The sequence below is a fragment of the Cupressus sempervirens genome, chromosome 8, assembly GCF_028749045.1.
Source record: "Cupressus sempervirens isolate cs-2001-9-10 chromosome 8, ASM2874904v1, whole genome shotgun sequence".
Lineage (NCBI taxonomy): Eukaryota > Viridiplantae > Streptophyta > Pinopsida > Cupressales > Cupressaceae > Cupressus > Cupressus sempervirens.
This window is the reverse complement of record NC_143125.1, coordinates 217,561,988-217,584,763: the sequence shown is the minus strand read 5'-3', so window position 1 is coordinate 217,584,763 and position 22,776 is coordinate 217,561,988. Positions and strand designations below refer to the sequence as shown.

At 35.0% G+C, this 22,776-nt stretch overlaps 1 protein-coding gene across 1 annotated transcript; it reads right to left on the bottom strand.

The window, feature by feature from the left end:
* Positions 1-6,978: 6,978 nt before the first annotated feature.
* On the bottom strand, positions 6,979-9,994 carry LOC149542273 (uncharacterized). The gene is made up of 2 exons (XM_089797268.1): positions 8,864-9,994; positions 6,979-8,662 (listed from the first exon to the last, which is right to left on the bottom strand). The coding sequence occupies exons 1-2, from the start codon at positions 9,729-9,731 to the stop codon at positions 7,173-7,175; spliced, it is 2,358 nt and encodes a 785-aa protein (XP_089653394.1). The 5' UTR covers positions 9,732-9,994; the 3' UTR covers positions 6,979-7,172.
* Between the last annotated feature and the right edge of the window lie 12,782 nt (positions 9,995-22,776).

The following is a 22,776-nucleotide window of genomic DNA, read 5'->3' as shown; positions in this document are numbered from 1 at the left end:
AAGGCACTTGTTAAACCCTTTTTCTCAACTACTTGAAATTCATCTTTCAAAATCTTGTTATCACATAGTTTATCATAAGCTCGAAAAATCTCAAGGTCTCCTATTGCTCCTACCTTATAATTGTAGCACTTCATTATGTCCTATACCATAACAAATTTGGGTAGAATAATTGAAAGTGCACCGGTAGGGTCATTCTTATAGGCAACCTCTGGAATTGGCCTAAAGTTAGGTTGTTTGACCTCATTATTGACTAACTAGACCTCATGACCTTCCTTTTCCTTAGAGTTTTTAGAGCTATAAGCCATTTTTTAGATCTAGGGTTTCAAAAGATATAAAAATTGTTAACTGTGCAACTCGACACTTGAAGAATACCTTAGATTGATGAAATCTATGCTTGATCTTTGTTGAATTCTATGCAAAAAGCTTCAATGCCACTCTTCAATCACTTCTGCACTCTTCTCGTTGTTTCTTTGCATTCAAATGATGAGAAATGATCAAGAATTTGACCTTATACTCTTTCTAAACCTAGCATTAACTGCTTAGTGCATATAGTTGTACATTCGGCTCTCAAAGATTTCAACATGACTTGGCTTCCATTGGTTTTCCTATTCACTCGGCTTCTATTGACTACTCGGTAGTGACAAATCACTCGACATATTTTGTTAACTCAGCACACACTGACATTTACTTGGCACATAAGGAAAACTTGGCAACTGTTGGAGAAACTTTGAGTTTTAACTTGGCATCTTTACTCATGCTATTTTCTCCTTCGTAGTACTTCTTTATCTTGGGACTGATGTATGATATAACTTTGTATATCAATCCCATACACCTATCCTTTCTTAGTTGGATGAGGTGTGACCACTTGACCTCTTGGGTGAAGTGATCCCTCTATTAGATGTGTTGGCTACATCCCTTCTTTTCCATGTTCAGTTCATCTCTACTCTAATGTGTTCAACATCAACCTTCTCTTTTCCCTTGTTGACTTCTGACTTGGGTGCCTTGGAACTTGTTGGGTAGTTTCTGCTGATATGACCAGTCTTCAAGCAACTAAAACATGTGGTTTTACTTAACCACATGTTGTAGTTCCCTCTAAAATGTATTCTTATCCAATTTTCAAGAACATGCCCATCCTCCTAACAATAGTGACAGCTCTGCCTGGTATTGTAATCCCAGTTGTAGTGGTGTCCATGGTTATTTCTTATTGTAGGCTGATTAGGTGTCCACATAGGCTTTGATCTACACTCAAAAGCTCTATGACCATATTTCTTGCAGTTGTAGCAGTGACCATCAAATCTTGGTGTCCTCATGGTCTTGGTCTTGCACTCTTGTGTCTGGTGTCCCTACTTGTTGCATTTGTGACAGTGACCCTTATTCTTGGGTTTGTTCTACTGGCTGATCTTCTTACTCCTGCATACATGAGCAGTGTGTCCCTTTTTACCACAGAAATGACAAGTAGGTTTAGTGTTCTTACCTTTGTCACTTCTTTCCTCTGCACTCTTTGGTGACTCTCCTTCTTTAGTGTTGGTGAAACCTAGTCCTAAAGTGCCATTGTTAGATCTTGGTGATTTTAGCAATTGTTCAAAATGCTTGATGGCTTCACTTGATTTGTTGAAGCTCTTTGCTATCTCCTTCTGTCTCCTCAATTCATTCTGCTATTGTTCATTTTGCATTCTCAAGGTGGAGATCTCAATGTCCTTGACATTTAGCTCATGATGAGCATTCATCATTTGGCTAAGGGTATCTAGCTACATGTTGGAGACTCTTGCTAGCTCTATTGACTTCTCCTCTAGTCTATTTGCAAGGTTTCTTTTATCATCCTCAAGCATAGCCCCATCCTCAATGACTCTTTTCTTCTATTCAGTTATCTCACACAACATCATGGCTTGTGTCTCTTGTGCAAATTTAAGAGATATTATCTCTTTAGCTTGAGCTCTATTCTTTTCCATTGGTTCTACTATTGTTGCATCAAATTCCTTGGAATCTCCATTGGCAAACACTTTTTTGGTATCAATCTCTTTGTAGTGTGTATCATTTTCAACTATGGCTATATCCTTCCTTCTTTTCAAGGATTTCCTCAATTCTTCTCTGGCTTCCTCCAAGTTGTGTAGAGTGAGATGCACATCAATCACCTGATTCTCTATGATCATCCCAAGTTTGAAGACTTCCATCTTGAGATCTTTTCTCTAAGATGTTAGGCTTCTTCTTGTGAGAACCTTGCTTTGATACCAATTGTTGGAATAATCAAATGGGAAGAATACTTCTAAGAGGGGGGAGGGAGGTGAATAAGAAGTAGTACATTTTATCCTTTAAAAAATTTTAACTGAAAATAAACACATGCAAGTAAACACATGACACTAAATTTGGTAACCCAGAAACCCTCCAAAATGAGAAGGTAAAACTGGGGTGGGGATGACACCCACAAAATATCACTGCAACAATAATGTTTGACCACTTCTGATGGTCTACCATGTTAAAGGCCTACCCTATTAAAGGCTTTACACTATGTCAATAGTGACCTGGTTAAAGGATTTGCAAACACTTTACTTGAAGTGTCACCATGTTAAAGGATTTTATCACCTCTTCAAAGGATCTACAACCTAGCTATTAAGCTAACCTATCACCATAGGATTTTCCTTTTCTAATACAATGGCTAGAAAGTATTAGATAAATAAATCTGATAGCTTACAATCCAAGATTTTTGAATTCAAGCACTTGATTTGCTCTCTCTAATCTTGATCCTCTGTGATCTGATATTTGTTCGATGCTCTGATAGTATGTTCTTGATCAACTGAATGTTACAATGCTGCTCTATTCTCTAAGTCTTCTCACACTTCCCTCTGAATTTTGCTATAGTTCACCCACACATTTCATTCATCCACTAGCAACTTCAAATTGAGGGGTCCACGCCTTCTTATAAAGGCTTCAAAGACTTAGGGTTTGAAATGAATTCATGAACTTAACTTTCCCGCTCAAATCCTTAAATTTATCCTATTGGTTGTATGTAATCTCCACTTTTCTTATTGGTTGCATGCTGATTGCATAGGTAAAAGAAAAGATTCAAACTTATCTTTTAAATCTTTTGTGACTCATCCAAAAATGGTTTACATCTAAATTTGTGAAGACACAAACTCATATGTTGATTCTGTGTTACTCGGCACATACTGGATTACTGGTGCTCAGCACATGTATGATTCTGGATTGCTCGACACCTATTGCATTCTATCTTGCTCGGCACATGTATGATTTTGACTTGCTCAACACATGTTGCATTTTGACTTGCTCGGCATCAACTGTGACTCGAAACCTATATATCACTCAGCTCATATGGTTCACTCAGCACCTATTAGGATTCTGGCTCGGCACATACTATAGCTTGGCATATATAGTGTACTCAACTTCTATAGGAAAATTGGTTAAGTGTGTTGACACTTAATTGTCAAAACCATTCTGAGACCAACATTATGCACAATTCTCATCTCCGCAATATCACTTCACGAGTACTTGTGACAAGAACTCTATTACATAAATCTCTTAATGGCGTTTGTGAGTTTAGAGTGGCATTAGTGGAAATTAAAGAAAACATGCATGAAATCTTTCAAATTTCCCAAAAACCATTGTATTCATACCTTATGGCGTTCGTACTGCCAATTTAGCACACAAAAACTACTTCTTTTCATGAAGTACTCATGGTTTTAGAGTAGTGATGTGACAATTAGTACTTTCCTTCATTATCATTGTTTCTTGTTGGTGATTAGCAACCTATTAGTTCAAGCCGCGATGGTGTAAAATCCTATCAATCTTAAATTGTCACACATCTTGAGGCTTTCATTCTAACCCATTTTTCTAGCCATGATGTTGGGTATAACCCTTATCTCTACCTTGCAACCTAGATTTTCTATCACACCTTTAGCTCTCTGAAATTGTGAAGACCACATTATTCGTTCATCACTAGGTCGCAATAGCTATAAAAGATGGAAATCATTAAGACAAAGATCTAGCATCTATGTTTATTTCTATGGTTGATTGCTATATCACTATTCTAATTTTTATTCCTTCACAACACCCAAAAAATGTGGTGAACATGGCTATATTACCCTTTTCACTACTTTGCAACTATCAAATAACCTTATGCCCTTGATTGCAAGATGCAGCATGAACCAAGCCTTTGCACTACATAATCTTGTCTCTATTTCACAACTATCAACTTGGACCATGTTAATAGCTGCACGAAGTTGAAAACAAAGTAAATCTCCACATCTCCCTACAAAATTTAACATCTAGAACCCTAAGCCACAAAGGAGCGTCATAGTCTTCTTTTACGTTAATCGCTGCTTCTCCACTTTGAATCCTATTATGTCAAAGCACTTTGTCCCAGATTGATCCACGTGGCATGCCTATGAAATTTATAACACGGGTGATCTTGCATCGAGAGGTCCTTCACAACATTGTTGGGCAAGCTGGACCTTCATAATTAACCGCACAGATATTGCGAAAAAACCACTAAGAAAATTGTGTCGCACCTTCACTAGCCAAACAAAGACTTTATTTCTAATTATGGATAAGTCACAAAAGCCTTGCAAAAAATTGTGCCACATAATCACAACCTTACAATGTCTAGGCATCGATTGACCAGAGATGTAGCGCTTAAGGGAGAGACATGACTTTGCAGCTTAAACATTATAAACCCTCTTTAAGCACAAAAAGACATATGCGAATATTTGACCTAGGGACTTATGAAATGGAAAGGGAGATAATAGGAAAAGCATAACATGACAAAATTAGAATTTTTTTTCTAGCAAAACTTTTGTAATAGAACATGTAAACCCTAATTTCACACATTTCATCTAGATTTTCACATTGAAAATGTAGGCCATCAAATTCAACATAGACTTACGGTCTCTATGTTTAGGAATCAAGGTAATGTTGATAGAGTCCAACATCATAGTCACCATGTCTTTTCTAAAATAGTCACTCATAGCATAAAAAAAATCTTTTCCTACAATGTCTAAAAAAATTCAGAAGGTCGAGGGGAACCCATTTATGCTTGGAGACATGGAACCATTAGAAGAGAAAACAACATTCCTGACATCATTGAAATTCACTATATGGGATAGGGTTTTATTTTCTTCATCATTAATGAAGTTTGGAATAACCTCCAAGAGACGCTCCTGATTAGCAAAATCATTTTGACTACCTTGATTATGGTTTAGGAAGAAGTTCATAAAGCTCTAACATTATCTTTCACCTCCTCAACATTGGAGCCATCCTAAAGAATAAAATTTACTCTCTTAGTCTGAAGGATGGCCCTTCAGTGTTTAGGATGAGGAAGATATTGCTAGAGTTGTTGTGGACTTCTTCCTAAACCTGAATCAAGGTGATCAAAATGATTTCCCTAACCCAAATGGTCTCTTGGAGATTATTCAAAACTTAATTAATGATGAAGACAATAAAACACATGTTCTACAAACCTTCATGTACCCATGAACCCAAGATTTTTGTTTGATTTTTTTAATCTTTCTTGCAGAGAGTGGCCCCTTTTTCTCTCATGGATTTTTCCTCTTGAAAAACATCTAGATCTTAACATCCCTTTTCCACGTTTTCCTGAATCTTGCCCAATTGAAAGGTCATCATTTTTTCTTTTAGAAATATTCCTAAAGAAGCTTTTGTTCAAATCTTTCACTTTATCCTTAACCATGTGCATTTTTTGGCAAATTCTTATCATAGAGGAGTCACTGAATGGTAACCCCCACCACCTTTCACTGATACATTTGAAATTTGGATGGGACACCTACATTATTTTGAACCTAAATGAGACAAAGCGTCTCCTAAAATCATTCCATCTTAGAACCAAAGTATTATGGTTCAACGTGGTTTTAGGGATGATCTACTGAAATAAATCAACACTTTTCCCTTGATGTCTATTCATCCAAGTAAGAACAAGACCATGAAGGTCAAGGTCAAGGTCAACTAAACTAGTAGAGGAGTAGAACTCCCCACATTCATCCATGTCTTAGCACTAAAATCTTTTCGTGCCCCTATTTTCTTTGAAGGATACAAAGGAGAATTAATTTCTCAACATAACATCCACTTCTCCTCCTTACTATTAGAGATAACATTCATCAAGGACACCCAAAGAAGTTTCCTTGGGCCTTTCACATTGGGAGCTTAAACATTAATAATTTTCTAGAAGCAACTTGTGGGAATATTAGTACAAGATATAATAAGACTTATTGGGGGAACATTGAAGTAAAGAGCCAACAACCTTACTAGGGTTCTACATAACAAGAAGACCACCTAAAGCACCTGTCGCCTCAGAGACCTCCCAAACAACACTCACCTAAATAGAAGGAGTAATCTTCTCAAACCCTTAAAAATTCAAATTTTGGTTTCTTGGATCATAACAATATCAACTTTTCTTTTAGAAATAACACAGTTGATCATATGTTGCTTTGTAACACTTCTCAAGCTTCTCATATTCCATAACATTATCTTCATTAAAAAACTAAGAAAAGTTTAGGTACATTGGTCTCCCAAAGTGGAGCCCACACCTTGACCAACTCAAAGGTCCTTATGTTTTCCTTTTTGAATTATTTGTAAATTTATCCAGCATTCTCTGGTTATCATAAGATATCTTCTATTGTTGAAACCTAAATATGTAAAATTTTAAAAATTGAAGAAATGTTGAAATTCAAGTGGTTGAGGGAGAAGAGAGAATAGATTTGCAATAAAAAAGGTTAAAATAATTAAATGAATATATATATATAACATAAACAATTATAGAAATCTATATTTGACAAGATTGAAATATACAATATAATGACTAAATAGTAAACTAAAGCCCCTTGAACTCTACTTCGTTTAACAATAAATTTGGACTTGCATTTTCCATTAGAAATCTGTAATCTCAATAGATTTAAAAGTATGGTTTTGCAAACTCAAAAAATAGGAAACATAAATAATTATGCACAATAGTAATTAATATTAAAATACAAAACATTGAAAATTTATTAAATTACTAGTGATATAACATTGGACGATATGGAAATAGCATTTTTCAAATTATACAGGTAAGAAAATCAATTATAAAGATATTTCAGTTCACGGGATGCAGAGGATTCACGGCGATCTAATAATTCGATAAACGAGACACAATATTATAATCTAGATACTTACTCCCTTATTTCGCTTAGTTCGCCTTCGGGATTCCCTTCAGCTTCAATACATTCAGGTTTTCTTGTTTCCGTTTCCTGGACATCCACTATAGTATTTTCTGATAAACTATTTTTGTCCTGACCGCTTGTTGGTGCTGTATCCAACGATGTCCCGTTTCTTGTTTCTGTTTCTGTTTCCTGTACTTCCACCATGGTATGCTCTGGCTCCTTAGTATTTTCTAAGGCGTTATGTTTATCCTTCCCGTTTGCTTGTACTGTAAGCGCTGATTCAGCTGACTTCCAGTTTTCCTTTATTGCTTTGAACTTTTCTTGTATTACAAGTGCCTTTCTTAAATCCAACGATGTCCCGTTTCTTGTTTCTGTTTCTATTTCCTGTACGTCCACCTTGGTATGCTCTGGCTCCTTAGTATTTTCTAAGGCGTTATGTTTATCCTTCCCGTTTGCTTGTACTGTAAGCGCTGATTCAGCTGACTTCCAGTTTTCCTTTACTGCTTTGAACTTTTCTTGTATTACAAGTGCCTTTCTTAAATTCTCCTCTTTTAATTCTTCCGCCCATTTGCTGCAGTGTTCATCTAAGACATCCTTTAGCTCTAAAATACCACAAGCTATAATATCTCCAAAGCAGGCCGCCGCCCTTTCGATCAATTCCCTTTCGTTGCTGCAAGACTCTCTCAACATGGCTTCGCACACAGATTTCATGCTCATTCTTTTTAGAAAACATGTACCTTCATTATATTTTATTGGATCAAGTCCTGTTTCGCCACTCCAATATCGATAGAACTTGGAATGGTGTTGCAATGAACTCTCCTCTTCAATCTCCTTGAAGTCGCTAACGACTGTAAGAAAGTCCTTAAAGACTGCACGAGGATGAAGGTTGTTTACCTCAACAAGTTTTTCTATCTGTTGCATTTTGATGTCTGCTTCTAGACTTGCTTGGTAGGATCGGCTGCATCCTGAATCAAACAAATTCAAGGGATTCACTGTTATGTTAGATGGGGAGTCTAGAAATTTAAGTAAATCTTGTGCTTCCTTGTAAGCTTGCACAGCATCCTTCGCAAATTTATTCCAATCCGAACCATAAGCAAGCTCTGCAATGATTGAAATTGCTGCCACTGCTGACATCTTCCATATCCCCTTGCCATCATACGTCTTATTCCTTCCAATCTCGGCAAACCTATTTTTAATCACTTCGCGGCCTTCATCGACACTGCGCTCAATGACTTCTAACAAATTTTTACAATCATTACCCTTATTATAAGCTTCTTCCATCTCACACTTTGCTTGATTAATTGATGAATAAGCCACGTACAAATGTTCGCCCGTGTTTGTTTTCAGTGACTCTTCTCCATCTGACAGCAAGGCTTTGAACATGTCGATACAGTGCAGGACCTGAGCAACCTTGACGACACACCAAACCAACAAACTCGACAACAGCCAACATAAAATGTTGAAGAGCATGAGTATACAGATCACCACAAAGAGGAGGCCTGTAGGAAGCATAGTTGTAAGAAAGATGAAGAAAGCTAATCTTCTCAGGGCTTTCCACACAATTGCTGGTATAAATTGGCAACGGGAATCAACATCGAGAAGGCTAAAATTCAATTTTTTTCGAAGATAGAGGTATATTAACCAGCAGAACCGAATGCCACAAACCCATGTATAATTAATGTAATTTAAAAGACCATTACCCTTTTTACGTGGCGAAAGAAGCGAGAGAAATATGAACCATCTCCAGACGAGGATGACCCATCCTGTGAAGATGAAAACACACTGAAGGCACAACGACACTGTCACAATATTATTATTGCGAGGCAAAAGAGATTGGCGATATATTGGCTTCGCCACTACAGCTGCAATACATATTGTGACAATCACTAACACTGCTGGAGTGAAGGCTGAGCTACTCAACCAAAATTCTTGCTGACAACCACGAGCTATGGCCCAAAACTTGAATAACTCACCCGTATTTTCATCTATAACTTTACTTTCTACACTTCCCAAAAGCATCTGGGAAATTGAGAGAGTCAGACGATCACGAGTCAACCTACAGTATAGAACTGCCAATCCTATGTAAAGCACAAGGCAAATGGCTGCAACCAACAGAAGAACCCTAGATAGAATAAACATCTTCCCCTCTTCATTTCTGAATGATGGATTGTCAATGTTTTGAAGCACGTAAACTTCGGTGAGCATGTGCATACATATACTTACCGCTAGAGCTGCAATATTTGCCCACTTTCCTCCGGAACCATAGAAGGCAACGCCCGGGAGCACGCATCCCAAAAAGACGCAGAAAACAAGTCGCCCAATATCGACCGACAATTGCTTGTCCAACAAGATTTGGAACTCCTGTCCTTCACATTTGCCAAATGGATCGACGTTTTGGGCATCAAAATACCCAAGAAATAGGACGGTCAAGGCAGTGAGAGAGAACTTACCACTGCCTTGAATCCACTTATCCCCCTTTTTATACGAGCTTCTAACATCGCATAAAACAACTCCTAAAAACACAGATATAGCAACAAGCACCTTCAACACTTGCACGCCGAGTTCCATTCCTTCAAAGCCCTTCCAATCTCAACTTAAGCGGCACTTGGAGGAAGCAGTACCGGCTCTTTGATCTCCATCCTCTAGATAGACACCCTTAGTCTGGATTGAAACCATATCAAAGTACTAACAGAAGTTCTAATTAGCTTATCTTACAGAGAACGAATGCTATGAACTTTCAACGTACGAATAAAATTCAATGCCAAAAGGAAATAAAATAATCTCATCTAATAGGAAATTTCACCGAATAATGATTCATTCTTTCCAAGATTATCTTTAAAAGAGATCTTCATCTCACTTTTTGTTAGGGCGATGGAAGGAATCTTTGGAAATACGTCAGCGTCTTTTTTAAGTGATTTTAATATTGTAAAATAATGAACAATTGCAGCTTACTGTGCAATGCGCGTATCAAATAGTTTGTGCGCGCCAATAAAATAAAATCATGGCCTTTTTATTTTTTACATAAGTTAGTGTATTATATGAGGCCAATCAATAGATTCCATTAACAATAGAAACATCTTATCTAAAGATAATAATCATCTGCTGCATGAATGCCATATTCATTATAGTTTTTTTCAATTATATGCAACTAGGAGTTATACACTTTTGTCTGTGAAACGATGAATTCGTAGGAATTTTCATTCTACGAAAAATGATATGTTTTGTACAATTAAAAAAAAATCATTAATGAAAAATGAAACACAAAGTTAGTTTTCCAAGAGGTTATAATAAGCTGATGGAAGTCTTGAGTTTCATTTAATGAAACCAAATTATCAAACACCGGTCAGTGTAACTAATTAAGGTGGCCCTTGCAAAACTAAAGTTAAAAAAAGTTGTTCAAGAGTTTGAGCACTAAGAAATATGGGTGAAAGTCGTTCAATTCGTTAAAAACTGGACCATAAACTCAATGAGGAAAATGTTAAAAAGGAGTAGAATTAGGAAGTGGGGTAATATACTCTAGATCAGGTATGAAACAATAAAGAAAAGCTTCATTTGTCATAATGAAATTCATCTTTACATTCATATCTATTTTCATTTAAAGTAAAATAATGCAAGTAATACTGATTACACATTTGATTATTATATTTCATTTTCTATAATGAAATTCATCTCCACATTCTTATCTATTTTCATTTAAAGTAAAATAATGTAAGTAGTACCATTTACACATTTGATTATTATACATCTGTTTGATGTGACATATGCACATATGTCTAACCACCACTCACATCATTACATAAATGTACAATATCTACTACTTTTTTATTTATAAAGATGACTAATTCAAAAAAATATATATAATTTTTTTTAAAGAAGTTCCTAGCTGATAATGTTAGATTGAAGGCAAATGCATGCTAATTTAAATTGATCTTTGTTACAGATATAAGAGACACAAACTCGTCTGATGAAAGATAAATATATTATATAAAGTTGATGGAAAAATAAAACAAGTTTTAAGGCAATTCACAATTTGAATGGGAGAAGTTCCAATGAAATTTAAATAGGTTAAGTGTATTATATTTTTCTATAATGTTAGAATTCTCTATAACAAATGTATACATAAAGTTGAGAAATATATGATGAAACTATTCAGGTTTTTAGAGGTCACTACATGTATGATATGAATGATTCTTGTTGTCAATGTTTGATTTACATAAGAAGGTTTACAATATTAAAAGAAAAAATATTCCTTGTAATCAAGAATGAACATTTTACATGGATTTATAGCTAAGGAATAGTTTTTAAGTTGAATACATCACAATAGTTTAAAGGTAAACACTAAATTTATGATAATAATTTAAAATTTATCTCAACTCAAGTGACTCAAATGAAAATGATTTTTTTTTATCACTACTATATCGTATTTCACAAGCTATTACGAAAAATTGGTCACAAAACTAAGCTCCCACCAAATTTGATTTAAAGGTTACTTTAGCCAATGAAAATTGTTTCACATCATAAGTATGATGGAATGCTAATTTTTACATCTTCAAGTGCAAACAAGAAATAATAGAAGAAAGGTAAATTCTTGAAGTATTCAGGATTGACTACAAAATGTTCCAATAAGCACTAAGAATCAAATTACTTTAATGCACGTGATAACATTAATTCTTATCGCAAAAAAAAAACAAAAACATGATGCTCTTCTACAAATTGGCCTCAAGAAGGAAAAAGAGAAATACTATCAACATGTTGCTGGATGATAATGATTAGGAAATCACCAAATTGGAACATATAGAAGAAAAAGTCAACTCCTACTTCTAGGAGATGTACAAACCTCAGGTTACCCAGGCTGATAGTATTTTACAAAATAAAATATTAGGATATTTTTAACTAGTGATTAATAACCAAATGAATGAGGAGATAATGAGCAAGGTCAAGGAGGAGGAAGTCAGAATGGTTGTTTTAAATATGAATTTGTATAAAGCCGTTGGGCCTAATGGCTTCCCTCCTGCTTTTTTTCAGGAATTCTAGGACATTGTCAAATATGACATCATTCATGTTGCTGGAGACTTTGTAAGAACAGGAAAGCTGCTAAAGAAACTAAACAAGACCTTCATCATTCTCATCCCCAAGACTAAGCAATCTTAGAGACTAGGAGACTTCAAACCCATTAGCCTTTATAACACTATTTATAAGTTCTGGCTAAGGTTATGCTAGATCACATCAAGCCCCTCTTGGAAAAATTCATTGGCCCATACTAGAATGGGTTTGTGCCCAAGACACAAATTCTCGACATGGTTATAACCACCCATGAGGTGATCCATTCTCCATAAAAATCTAAGATCTTAGGTATGACCCTTAAATTGGACATTTCCAAAGCCTATGATAAAATCAAGTGATATTTTCTATTTTCTATACATGCTAGACTTGGTTTCAGTGAGAAGGTTAGTAGAATTATAAAAAATATTATTACCTCTATCACTTTTTCAATGCTTGTTAATGGAACCCCTAGCAACTTCTTTTCCTCCTCCTAGGGTCACATCAAGGTGACCCCCTATCTTCCTACCTTTTGATAGGATTAAACCATGGATAGAAATAACAATTACATGCAAATATAAACAATATCAAAAAATAATAGATCACAGAGAAGAGAACACAAGACACCAAAATTTAATGTGGTTAACCCAAACCCTAGGCTACGCCCACCAAGAAATAAGTCCATTATTATTATAATCAAGTGATTACAACCTAATTATAATCTGTAATCCCTTACAGCTCAATACTGTCGCAAGAAGAAATTTTTGCACACACCTTATGAAACAATCCCTAACCCTAAGTCATTTTATACAAGTGTTTTTTCCACTTTAGGGTTAAAATTAGTTACAACATGTCAGCCATAAATTGGGGAATAAATAATAGTTGATTGGCAAATAGTAGCCCAAAAGAATTATGAAGTATATACAATACTTCCCTGATCAGTCACCACAAAGTAACACCTTTTTATTATTGTGGTGATTGTTTTAAGTAGAAATTTAGTTTCTCTAACTAGCTCTAGAAAAATTAAGGGTATTAAACCTGCCTCCCAATGCCCCTTGCAAGTTATCCAATAGTTTGTGGATGACACTTTCTTATTTAGTATCTCATCCATACATGAAGCTAGAGAATAGAAGGACACTCTAAACCACTATATGCTGATCTCTGGTCAATGCATTAACTATAAGAAAAGAAAAATCTATTTCTTCAACACCATTGCTAGTTTGAGAGAAAAGGTGACTAATATTCTTGCTGCCAAAAAGCATCCCTCTCTGATACTTATCTTGGCCTACCACTTACCATAAAGGAAGTCCCCAACCAATATTAGAATGATCTGGTTGAACACTTTCAATGGAAGTTGGCAGACTGGAAGTGTAAAATTTTGAGTACTATTGGGAAACTCTAGCTTCTCTCTGCCTCTCTACAAGGTATCCTAGTGTATTTCCTCTCCATCTTCAAAATCCTTAGTAGATTCAAAGATATTATTGAGAAAATCTAGTGGAATTTCTTATGGTTTGGTACTGAAGAGAAGACCTAAATGATCTTGGTGAGCTAGGAGAAAGTTTTCTGCCTGAAAGCTCTTAGAGGTTTGAACTTAAGAAGAATTGGCCATTTGAATAGGGCTCTCTTAACCAAAATTTTCTAGAATTTAGTGAACTACTAGGAAAGTTGGTGTAACATAATATCAACTAAATATCTAGGAGGTTTTGTGTCCTCACCAATTCCATTGGGCTCAGACTCCACCCCAAGTGTCCAAGATCTAGATCAATGTTGTTAATACTTGAAAGATCCTATGAGAATGGTGTCACTGGATTTTAGGGAATGATAATTCTATTGACTCTTTGGAGGATTAATGGATTCATGAGAGCCCCTCATGAAAACTAGGTTTTAACCTCTATGGGAGGGTTATAATAGATTCCATGGCCCTTGGACCTAAAACCTTATCACCCTTGATAGACAATGGATTACGTTCTAGAACCTTGAACCCAAGGAGTTGAGCCATGCTCAAGAGCTATAAGACATCCTACATAACTGTAGGATTCATTTCACCCCCATAGAGAACTCCTTATTTTGGAAACTCACACCTTTGGGGGAGTTCACATTTAAGTCTTCTTACCTTTGTAACCTAGGGGGAAGCAATGCAAGCTGATTGGTGTAAAGCATGACACCCTTGGATCCTTCCCAAGATAAACTTCTTTTGGTGGATGACCTTGCATGGGTCGATTCTCACTATTGACAACCTCTAGCATAGAGGGTGCCAACTTGCTAATTGTTAGACTTTATGTCTCCATGAAGATGAATCTATTACTCACTTGCTTATTCACTACCCTTTTTCTATAGAGGTTTAGAGGGAGGTTTAGTGGTGCATGAATAGAGATCTAAAACAATTTTTCATTGGGATGACCTAGCTGACCAACCATACCTCAAAAACTTATGAATGATTCTCCCCCCATACATTTCATGGAATATCTAGAAGGAGAGGAGCAACATGGTTTTCAAGGAGCAAGCCACTACTAATCGAGGGTGGCCCAAATTACTATTAGGCTTCTAAAAGAATGCAATAGGGTTTCGCAATGGAAGCCCCCTTGAACCCCCAGGGTAAGCTTGATATGAAATGGGCTTTGACTTGGAATGTTGGCCCAATTGTGGCTCAATTTGACAATTCCAAAGTTTTGGCTAGAAAGAGGATAGTGTGGCATCCCCTCTAACTCCTAGTTCAAGCTAATCTTTGATGGTTCAACTATGTTGGGTAGAACTTCCATGGGAGGTATCCTTCCTAATAGTATGGGAAATATGGTTGTCACCTACATGGGTAATTGTGGAGGGGGCTCCAATAATGAAGTTGAAGCATTGACGCTTCTTTGGGGGCTGAGAATTACAAGAGCCTAGGATGTCATTAAGATGGCTATTGAGGGAGACTCAATTTTAATCATCAAGGCTATTAAGGGAGAAGGAAGAAGCAATTATTTGATTAAAGTTATAATTAATGAAATCTTAAGGTTGATAGAAGATTTCCAAGAGATCCACATTGCCCATATATATTGTAAGGGAAATGATTTGGTGGATGGGCCAGTTAAATTTGCTCACCATGTCACACGCCTTGTGGAATTGAATGACATCAAAAATTTCCATCATCAACTCAAGTTGTGATGGAAAGGGAGTGTACCTTCATAAATACCACATGAATAACAAAAATTGGTGGCAGGCCTTTTTTTCTCAAGATGAGGGTATGAACAGGATGCCTCATAAAGGGATTTTTTGGCACAATTATTTACTGATTTGCATTGTGATTTCAGTTACTATGAACATTAATTAATGTAATAAAAGGAAATAGAGAGTGGATTTGGTGAGATGTAGCAAATGATCTAGTAATGATCAAAATGATAGGTTAATGAATTACCACACAAGATATAGTTGGCAATGACTATTTATGGATGGAAAGAGAATGCTCACACATGTCGTAAAGAGTGGTTTTTAAATTTTTTTGGAAACATTGTGGACTTATGATGGTCATGCAATACCTTTTCATATTATTTTTTGAGGTTCATCAATTTATATCTAGTAATTTCAAAACTTGCAACAAGGCTATGTCATCTGAGGAATTAGTGGTTGAGTTGGGTGATAGTACGAGAAATAGCGATCAAATTGAACCAGTCGGTGTGGAAGATAACATTTGTAGCAGTAAGGAAACAATGGTGTATTGGCAAGAAGGTGACCTTTTTATAGTATATGGAGGGTATGGTGAAGCATGATGAGGTTATATTGATGTAGTTCTTCTAGACTTGGAAGGGTAGGAAGTTGACTATCAATGGCATGAGCTTTGATATTTTGGTGGAAACCATTGCAGGAGCTAGTAAATTTTTGATGGAAGGAAAGAACTGGCAGAGGAAAGCAAAGGTCAATGAGGAAGCTAGCCTATGAAAATTCTTCAAAGACAAGGAGGAACCTAAGAGAATGTGTGGTGGGTTTTCTTAGGATGCCCTTCCTAAGCCTTGGGACATCATCTGCTATGCTATCATGTGGTACATATCCTTGGAGGACTATTTCCAAGTTCTATACTACTACCATTTCCACATCCTAAATCATTTTAGGAATTTGGACCACATCTTCTTCTCATTTTTGTTATTGCATTTTTTGGAGGATGGTATTCTTAAGGCTAGGAGGAAACATGAGGAGGGGAAAACCTTCTACTTCATCCACTAGGGGTCGATGAATAAAATTTATACCCAACATCTTACCTTTAATCTACCCCTTTTGATTAACTCTCTTGCCTCTATCACCCCCCAAGCCTCCTTTGACCTTGGCCCTAGCCCTAGCCATATGAGTTTCAAGAAAACCCTTGCCCTTGATTTCAAAATTAACTTAGAAGTTAAAATAAGCCTGATTGAGTTAGATTTTGACACTAGGCAGGGTAAACAAGGTGCTAGGAGGTCCAAGAAATGCCTTTAGATGGAAAAATTTAAGTCCCACCAATGCATGATTTCAACTTTGACTCCTTCAAAAGTGATGCCAAACCTGCTAAAAAGAAGAGAATGCCTTAGGACAAAAAACCTACCCCATGCCCTATAATTCCCTCCCATGTCTCTGACACCCTTGAGGCTACCTTGAGTAGGAGTCAAGGAATGACATTACCTCCTTGAGAAAAGAAACCCCCAAAGGTATTGGGAAGAATGGGAAGCATAGCCATAGCAAGGTGAGATTGAAAAGGCTAGAGAATTCTATGAGGGACATGGCTGACAACCAAACTGCTATTTGCTAGAGGTTTAAAACCTTGGTGGAGTTTTCCTCTAAGGTCATGTAGTTTGTGACCACCACTCTTTATTTTTGGTAGCCGAACAAAGAGGAGAAGGACTTGGGCAAAGTCATTGAGACCACTCGATCCATTTATGGATTCTTGGTTAAGGATTGGTTAAAGACCATCCTGGAAAAACTGGTTAAAGTAAAAGGTGAGGATGGGGACAAGGATGTGCTTGAGAAGGAGGATAGCCATGGGCTTGAAAAGGGTAGCTAGCACTATGTCTTTTACTTTTTTCATTGTGTTTATGTTTATGCCTATAAACTTGGTACCCCACCAAGTCTTAATGTTTATATCATTTAAGGGGACTTATAGCAACAATTTTCTTAAGGGCTACTATTTAATTTTACAGTTTATTATGCATATTAGTTTAAATATTTTTAGTATTGTTAAGTTGACTATGAACATATATTGTTTTCTAAAGTTTAAAGTTGGTATTGGTTAGTTGACTAGGAGGTTACCTCTGGATGTTTATTCATCTTTTTAATACTTCAGGTTCAACCCCATATCTTGATAGTTGTTATCAATTACTTCAAAAATAAAATAAAATAAACTCATTTCTTTAAAAAAGGAATTAATCATCCAATCATAATGTGTATATTTATAACAAAGTTACCAAAGAATTGTTACAAACTTAAAAGGAGAATGTTACAAATCTAAATCTAATTTTTATGATCTCGCTCTTTATGAAAATATGAAAATTCTTCATATGTTTTAGCTGGGTCCAAAAAGAATTTAGAGGTAGCACATAGTATTTCAAAATATAAAATTCAACCTAGTAATAGAAGTGGTCTAGTTTTATTTGCAAAAGAACATCTAATTCATATCAAATTAGGTGAATATTTAAGTTTTCCAATCTCACAATTAGTTTTAAGTGTACTCTATAATGCAAGAGACATAAAAATTATATGGATAAATGTTTGAAACAATTGTATTTAGATAGGAAGACTGAGAAAGCATAGAATTATAGATAAATGTAGTAGCCAAATTTATTGATATGCCTATACATTCATAATATAAGTAAAGTTATTGAAAATATTTTTATTTTGTATCGTGAAAATGAATACTATTAATTTTAGAATACATTGTGTAGCTATAATATAGTTTAAGAAGTAGTCATAAATAGTGAAAGGGAAATGTTATTATAGCATTGTTTGAAATATTGCAGAAATATATTATGATTTGAAAGGATAGAGAAATGTGTGTGTCATTGCCTTCATATTTGTGATTTGGCATGGTGAATTTCTTCAACTTGTTTAAAGTCTAATAGTAATTCTAGACATCCTTATTATTTTTCCTTGATTATTCTCCAAGTCTTGTTTTCCATTTCACAACATCTTTAAAAAAGAAAAATATTTGTCAATCTAGAGAGTGTAAATAGATTTTACTCTTGAGATTGTTATAAGTGTCAATCCTTTCCTCTTGTTTTCTAATGCCTATTATAGCCCCTTTCAGTGTAACTCCTTAGGATCTGTTTATTTTTCTAACCCAAATAATAGGGAATCATAGTTTTTAATAGCTCCCTTGGGTAATTGATTTGGTTATAATATTATTTGGGTTTTATATATCCCATGCTCAAACAACATGATTGTCAAAATAAATAATAATATATTTGGGTAGATTTGGAGAGTTTAACTTGTATCATAGGTGGTTGGTGTAATTTGTCCTAGTGGCCTATTAAAAAGTCTAGTTCAATGTAGAGGTTTGTTCTTGACATGATTTGTTAGCCTATACATAACATTTTATCTTTTTGAAGTTTGATCATGTTTCTTTTGTTTAGTAAATTTTTGTAGAAAAAATTGAGAAGAACTAAGTCCTATTGTAAGGTTCAATTATTTGAGAAAATTTTATTCTTTAGTTTAGTGAAATCATTGGTAGAAAATAGATTAATGCCTATGTCAATGCCTACTTTTTGTTTGGTGGTTAACATTTTTTGTTGGATTCATGAGTGTCTCCCAATCATCTTGCAACAACTAATTATTTCTAATGTTTTGTAGGATTTGTTGAGAACATTTTCGGGAGTTACTTTACCCTTGTTATAAAAATAAGTCCAATATAATTGTAATGATGAATGTGCACCAAGAATTAGGGTTGTAGAGTGTGAGGCAAATATTGGTTTATACATAACTGGTGGAAGTTTTGCTAAGTCACCAACGAGAATGATGTAAATTCCACTAAAAGGTTGTTGCTAGTTTTGGTAAATGTCTCACATAAAAAATGTCTATTTCTATTAATTCATGAGGACCACTACAACTAAAATAAAACTTATGTATTTTTATTAATTTATGAGGAGCATTGTACATAACATAGTAGTGCCTATTCAGTATGTCTTTTTCAAAGGAAATAGTCACTTGTCTTTATATTGAGAATAGGCTAAGAAGAGGCATGTCCCTTAATGGAACATATATACTTATTATTCGGTAATTAATATAAATATATAGTTTAATTAAATTATAATAATACTTAGATGTGTATATTTATCATATATAATAAAATGACCTTCATACATATAGATGTAAGTATGTACATACATACATACTTGCATACATACATATACATAGAAATACACACACACACACACACACACACACACATTAGTATTATTTCATAGTTTTATCTGACTAGAGCTACCAAACATCAAAATTCCTTTTAGCTAGGGATCATAAACACAAGATATAATATCATCTCAATATAAAATTTGTAATGTGATACATAAGCATCTTGGGTTACCTTGCTATCCTAGTTGTCTTTGTGCACTCTATTAGTTATTTTCAAGTTGCAGTCACTACTGAGTACCTCCTTTGTCTAAGTTCTTGTATTATTGGTCACATTCTTGTTTTGGTCAAGTCCTATTGTTTCTGAGTTCCTTCAAGTGTCGAGTGAGGTGGTTGGTTTGTTGATGCTTGATTCCTCTATGGCCATGTTTTTCTATGATTGGTACCTAGTATGATCTAACTTTTTTATTTCATTTGAATCATGAATTTAATATAAGGATCATGCATCAGGATACATGAAAATCATTATGAGGTTGGCCTTCTCTTTTGTAAAGATATAGAACCTTCTACAAGTCATTTCGACAAGTACAAGTAGAGGTGTGCGTGCTTAGGTTAAGCAGTTCTTAGAGAGTTTAGAAAGAAATACAAATGATCATAGAGGAGGAAGTTTAGAGTTGGAATTTGCATAAATCATGGATCTTAAACTTTTAATTATCTTTTATTAGCCATAATCTAGAAGGCCTTACATCTCGGCGTATTTTTTGAAATATTGATGAATCAATAAAGATATTGTTGTTTCTTCTATTCTTGATGCCATTCTCTATTATTTTGTTTTGTCATGTTTACTCTACAAGGAGTTTGGACTATTAGGTGTGTCTTTGGCCTAATTTCAAACTATCCTTGCATTAGGTGGTATTAGAGATTGATGTTCATCCTTGTGAATATTGGATCATATAGAACCTTAATTAATTAGGGTTGTAGGGTAGCAAATCTATAGATTTGAACTATAACTTGTAGAGTATTACAATCTTGCATGAACTATTATCAATATGGTTCAAGGCAAAGGAAATGTTGATAATGTCATATTAGACATGTTGAAATAGATTATAGCTAGATTAGATTTTGTGAAAGAGCCCAGAGGAGAGGAGTCTATCTTGATGATGTGGGTGATGATGAAGAAATGACACCAAACCCTAATCCAAAGCTTGAAGAAGATCAAGATGAAGAAATATTGTTGAGAATCTTGTCTAGGATATATTCATAGACTTTTGTGAAAGTTTTTCCTTATGATAGAAATATGAATACCAATGTTGTGTTTGATTGGATCTCTGATATAGAGAAGTTCTTTGAGTTTGAAAGTACCACTAATCATACAAAGGTGAAAATTGCAGTCACTAGGTTAAAAGGTCATGCCTCATTATACTAGGAGAATTTGTAAACTGTTAGACATAGAAGATGAAAAAAGATCAGAACCTAGTTAAAAATGGTGAACAAGGTAAAGAAGAAGTTCATTTATGTTGATTACCAAGTTATCTTATTCAAGAGGATGTAAAATTTGAGACAAAAGGACATGACTATTAAGAGTACATTGAGGAATTCTATAGATTAGACATAAGATCTACACATGTGGATGATGAGGTCAAGAAATTTGCAAGATACTTGAATGGATTGAGATCTAAAATTCAAGATGAAATTAGTTTTGTAAAATTGGATAGCATGGAAGAAGTATATTGGTTTTCCTTGGAAGCTGAGGAGATCTTGACAAAGAAGCATGAGCAAAGATATAGAGGTAGACATGGTAGATTCCAAAGATAGAAATGTAGATCTTATGGGGAAGATGAAAGATCTAATAATTTTGCACATGATAAAGAAAATATTTTTATGGAAAAGTGATTAGAAAGGAAAGACCAAGTGGAAAGGTGGTAGTTCTTATAGAGGAGCTACTAGTTTTTACTAAGAATGAGGTAATTCTTACCATAGAGGTTCTTTTCATGGTAATTATTTCATATGTGGTAAGGAAGGGCATAGATCATTTGATTGTAAATACTATGGTGGAAGTGAAAATAGTAAGAGAGATGTTATGATTCAAGGGAAACTTGAAAATTCACCAAGTGGACCTAAGGCTAGAGAAAACATGATGGTAAGAAGAACTCTATGTAGTGAAAGAATTGATGAAGACCTTGTCCCAAGGAGAAGCCTTTTCAAGACCAAATGTAAGATGGTAGGAAAATGTTCCAAAGTGATTATTGATAGTGGCATCTCATCACATTTGGCATCAAAGGAGCTGGTTACCAAGTTGTAGTTATAAAGGTTGAGACACCCTAAACCCTATCATGTTTAATGGATCAAGGATGAGCATAAATTATTGGCAAGTGTGAAATGTGTTGTAAAGCTCTAGATTGGAAACTACTTTGATGAAGTTCTATGTGATGTTATGCATATGGATTTTTTGTCATATTCTATTGGTTAGACCTTGATAATATGATAAACATGTTGTGCATGATGGTAGAATAAAATGTTATACTCTTTGGGTGAATGGAGTTAGGAAAATATTGTTTCCTTTAATTCAAGTTCTAGGTTAGTTAAATTGTACTAGTAATGTTAAAGTTTGTATGTTAAATGGGAAATAATTTGAGAAGGACATGAAGAAGAACCAATTTTTTTATTTTATGATTCCTATAGAGCTGAGTTGTAATAGTAATGGTTGAGTGATAGAAAATAGTAATGACTAAGTGATAGAAAATAGAAATGGCTAAGTGATAGAAGACAATAGAGGTCAAATTACAATAGAAGATGATAGTGTTGGCCAAGTGTGAACATAAATTGAAAACTTGCTAAATGAGTACAATGAGATTTTTTTAGAAGATGTCCTTGATGGTTTACCACTAGTAAGGAGTATAATTCATTGTATGGATCTTATTCTTAGAGCTTGGTTGCTGAATAAAGTTGTTAGCATGAATGCTGATGGTATTTTTTTTCGGGGGTATCCCAAGCATTACCAAAGCATGTGGGAAATCATTAGCATGATTTACATATTACATTCATGACTATGTTTGTCATTGATGCCAGCATAGCAGAGTAGCAGATAACAAATGACGATGCACAGACATACAATTGATGTAAGGAAAACCTTGTGAAACATAAAGACAACCTCCAAGTTGTAGGACTTGAAAAATGAGGTTGAGTCTCTAGAGAAGGCTAACTTCCTTTGCTATCAGGATGCACCTAAACTACACTTGAAGAGAAAAAGGGAGGAAGAATACATCAAAAGAAAGCTACCTAATTT

Excerpts from the sequence above, each read along its gene's own strand:
- LOC149542273 (XM_089797268.1), bottom strand. The coding sequence starts at position 9,731 with ATGGAACTCGGCGTGCAAGTGTTGAAGGTGCTTGTTGCTATATCTGTG. Across the intron at positions 8,663-8,863 it reads TCTTTCGCCACGTAAAAAGG|GCCTCCTCTTTGTGGTGATC; the intron begins GTAATGGTCTTT and ends TGCTTCCTACAG.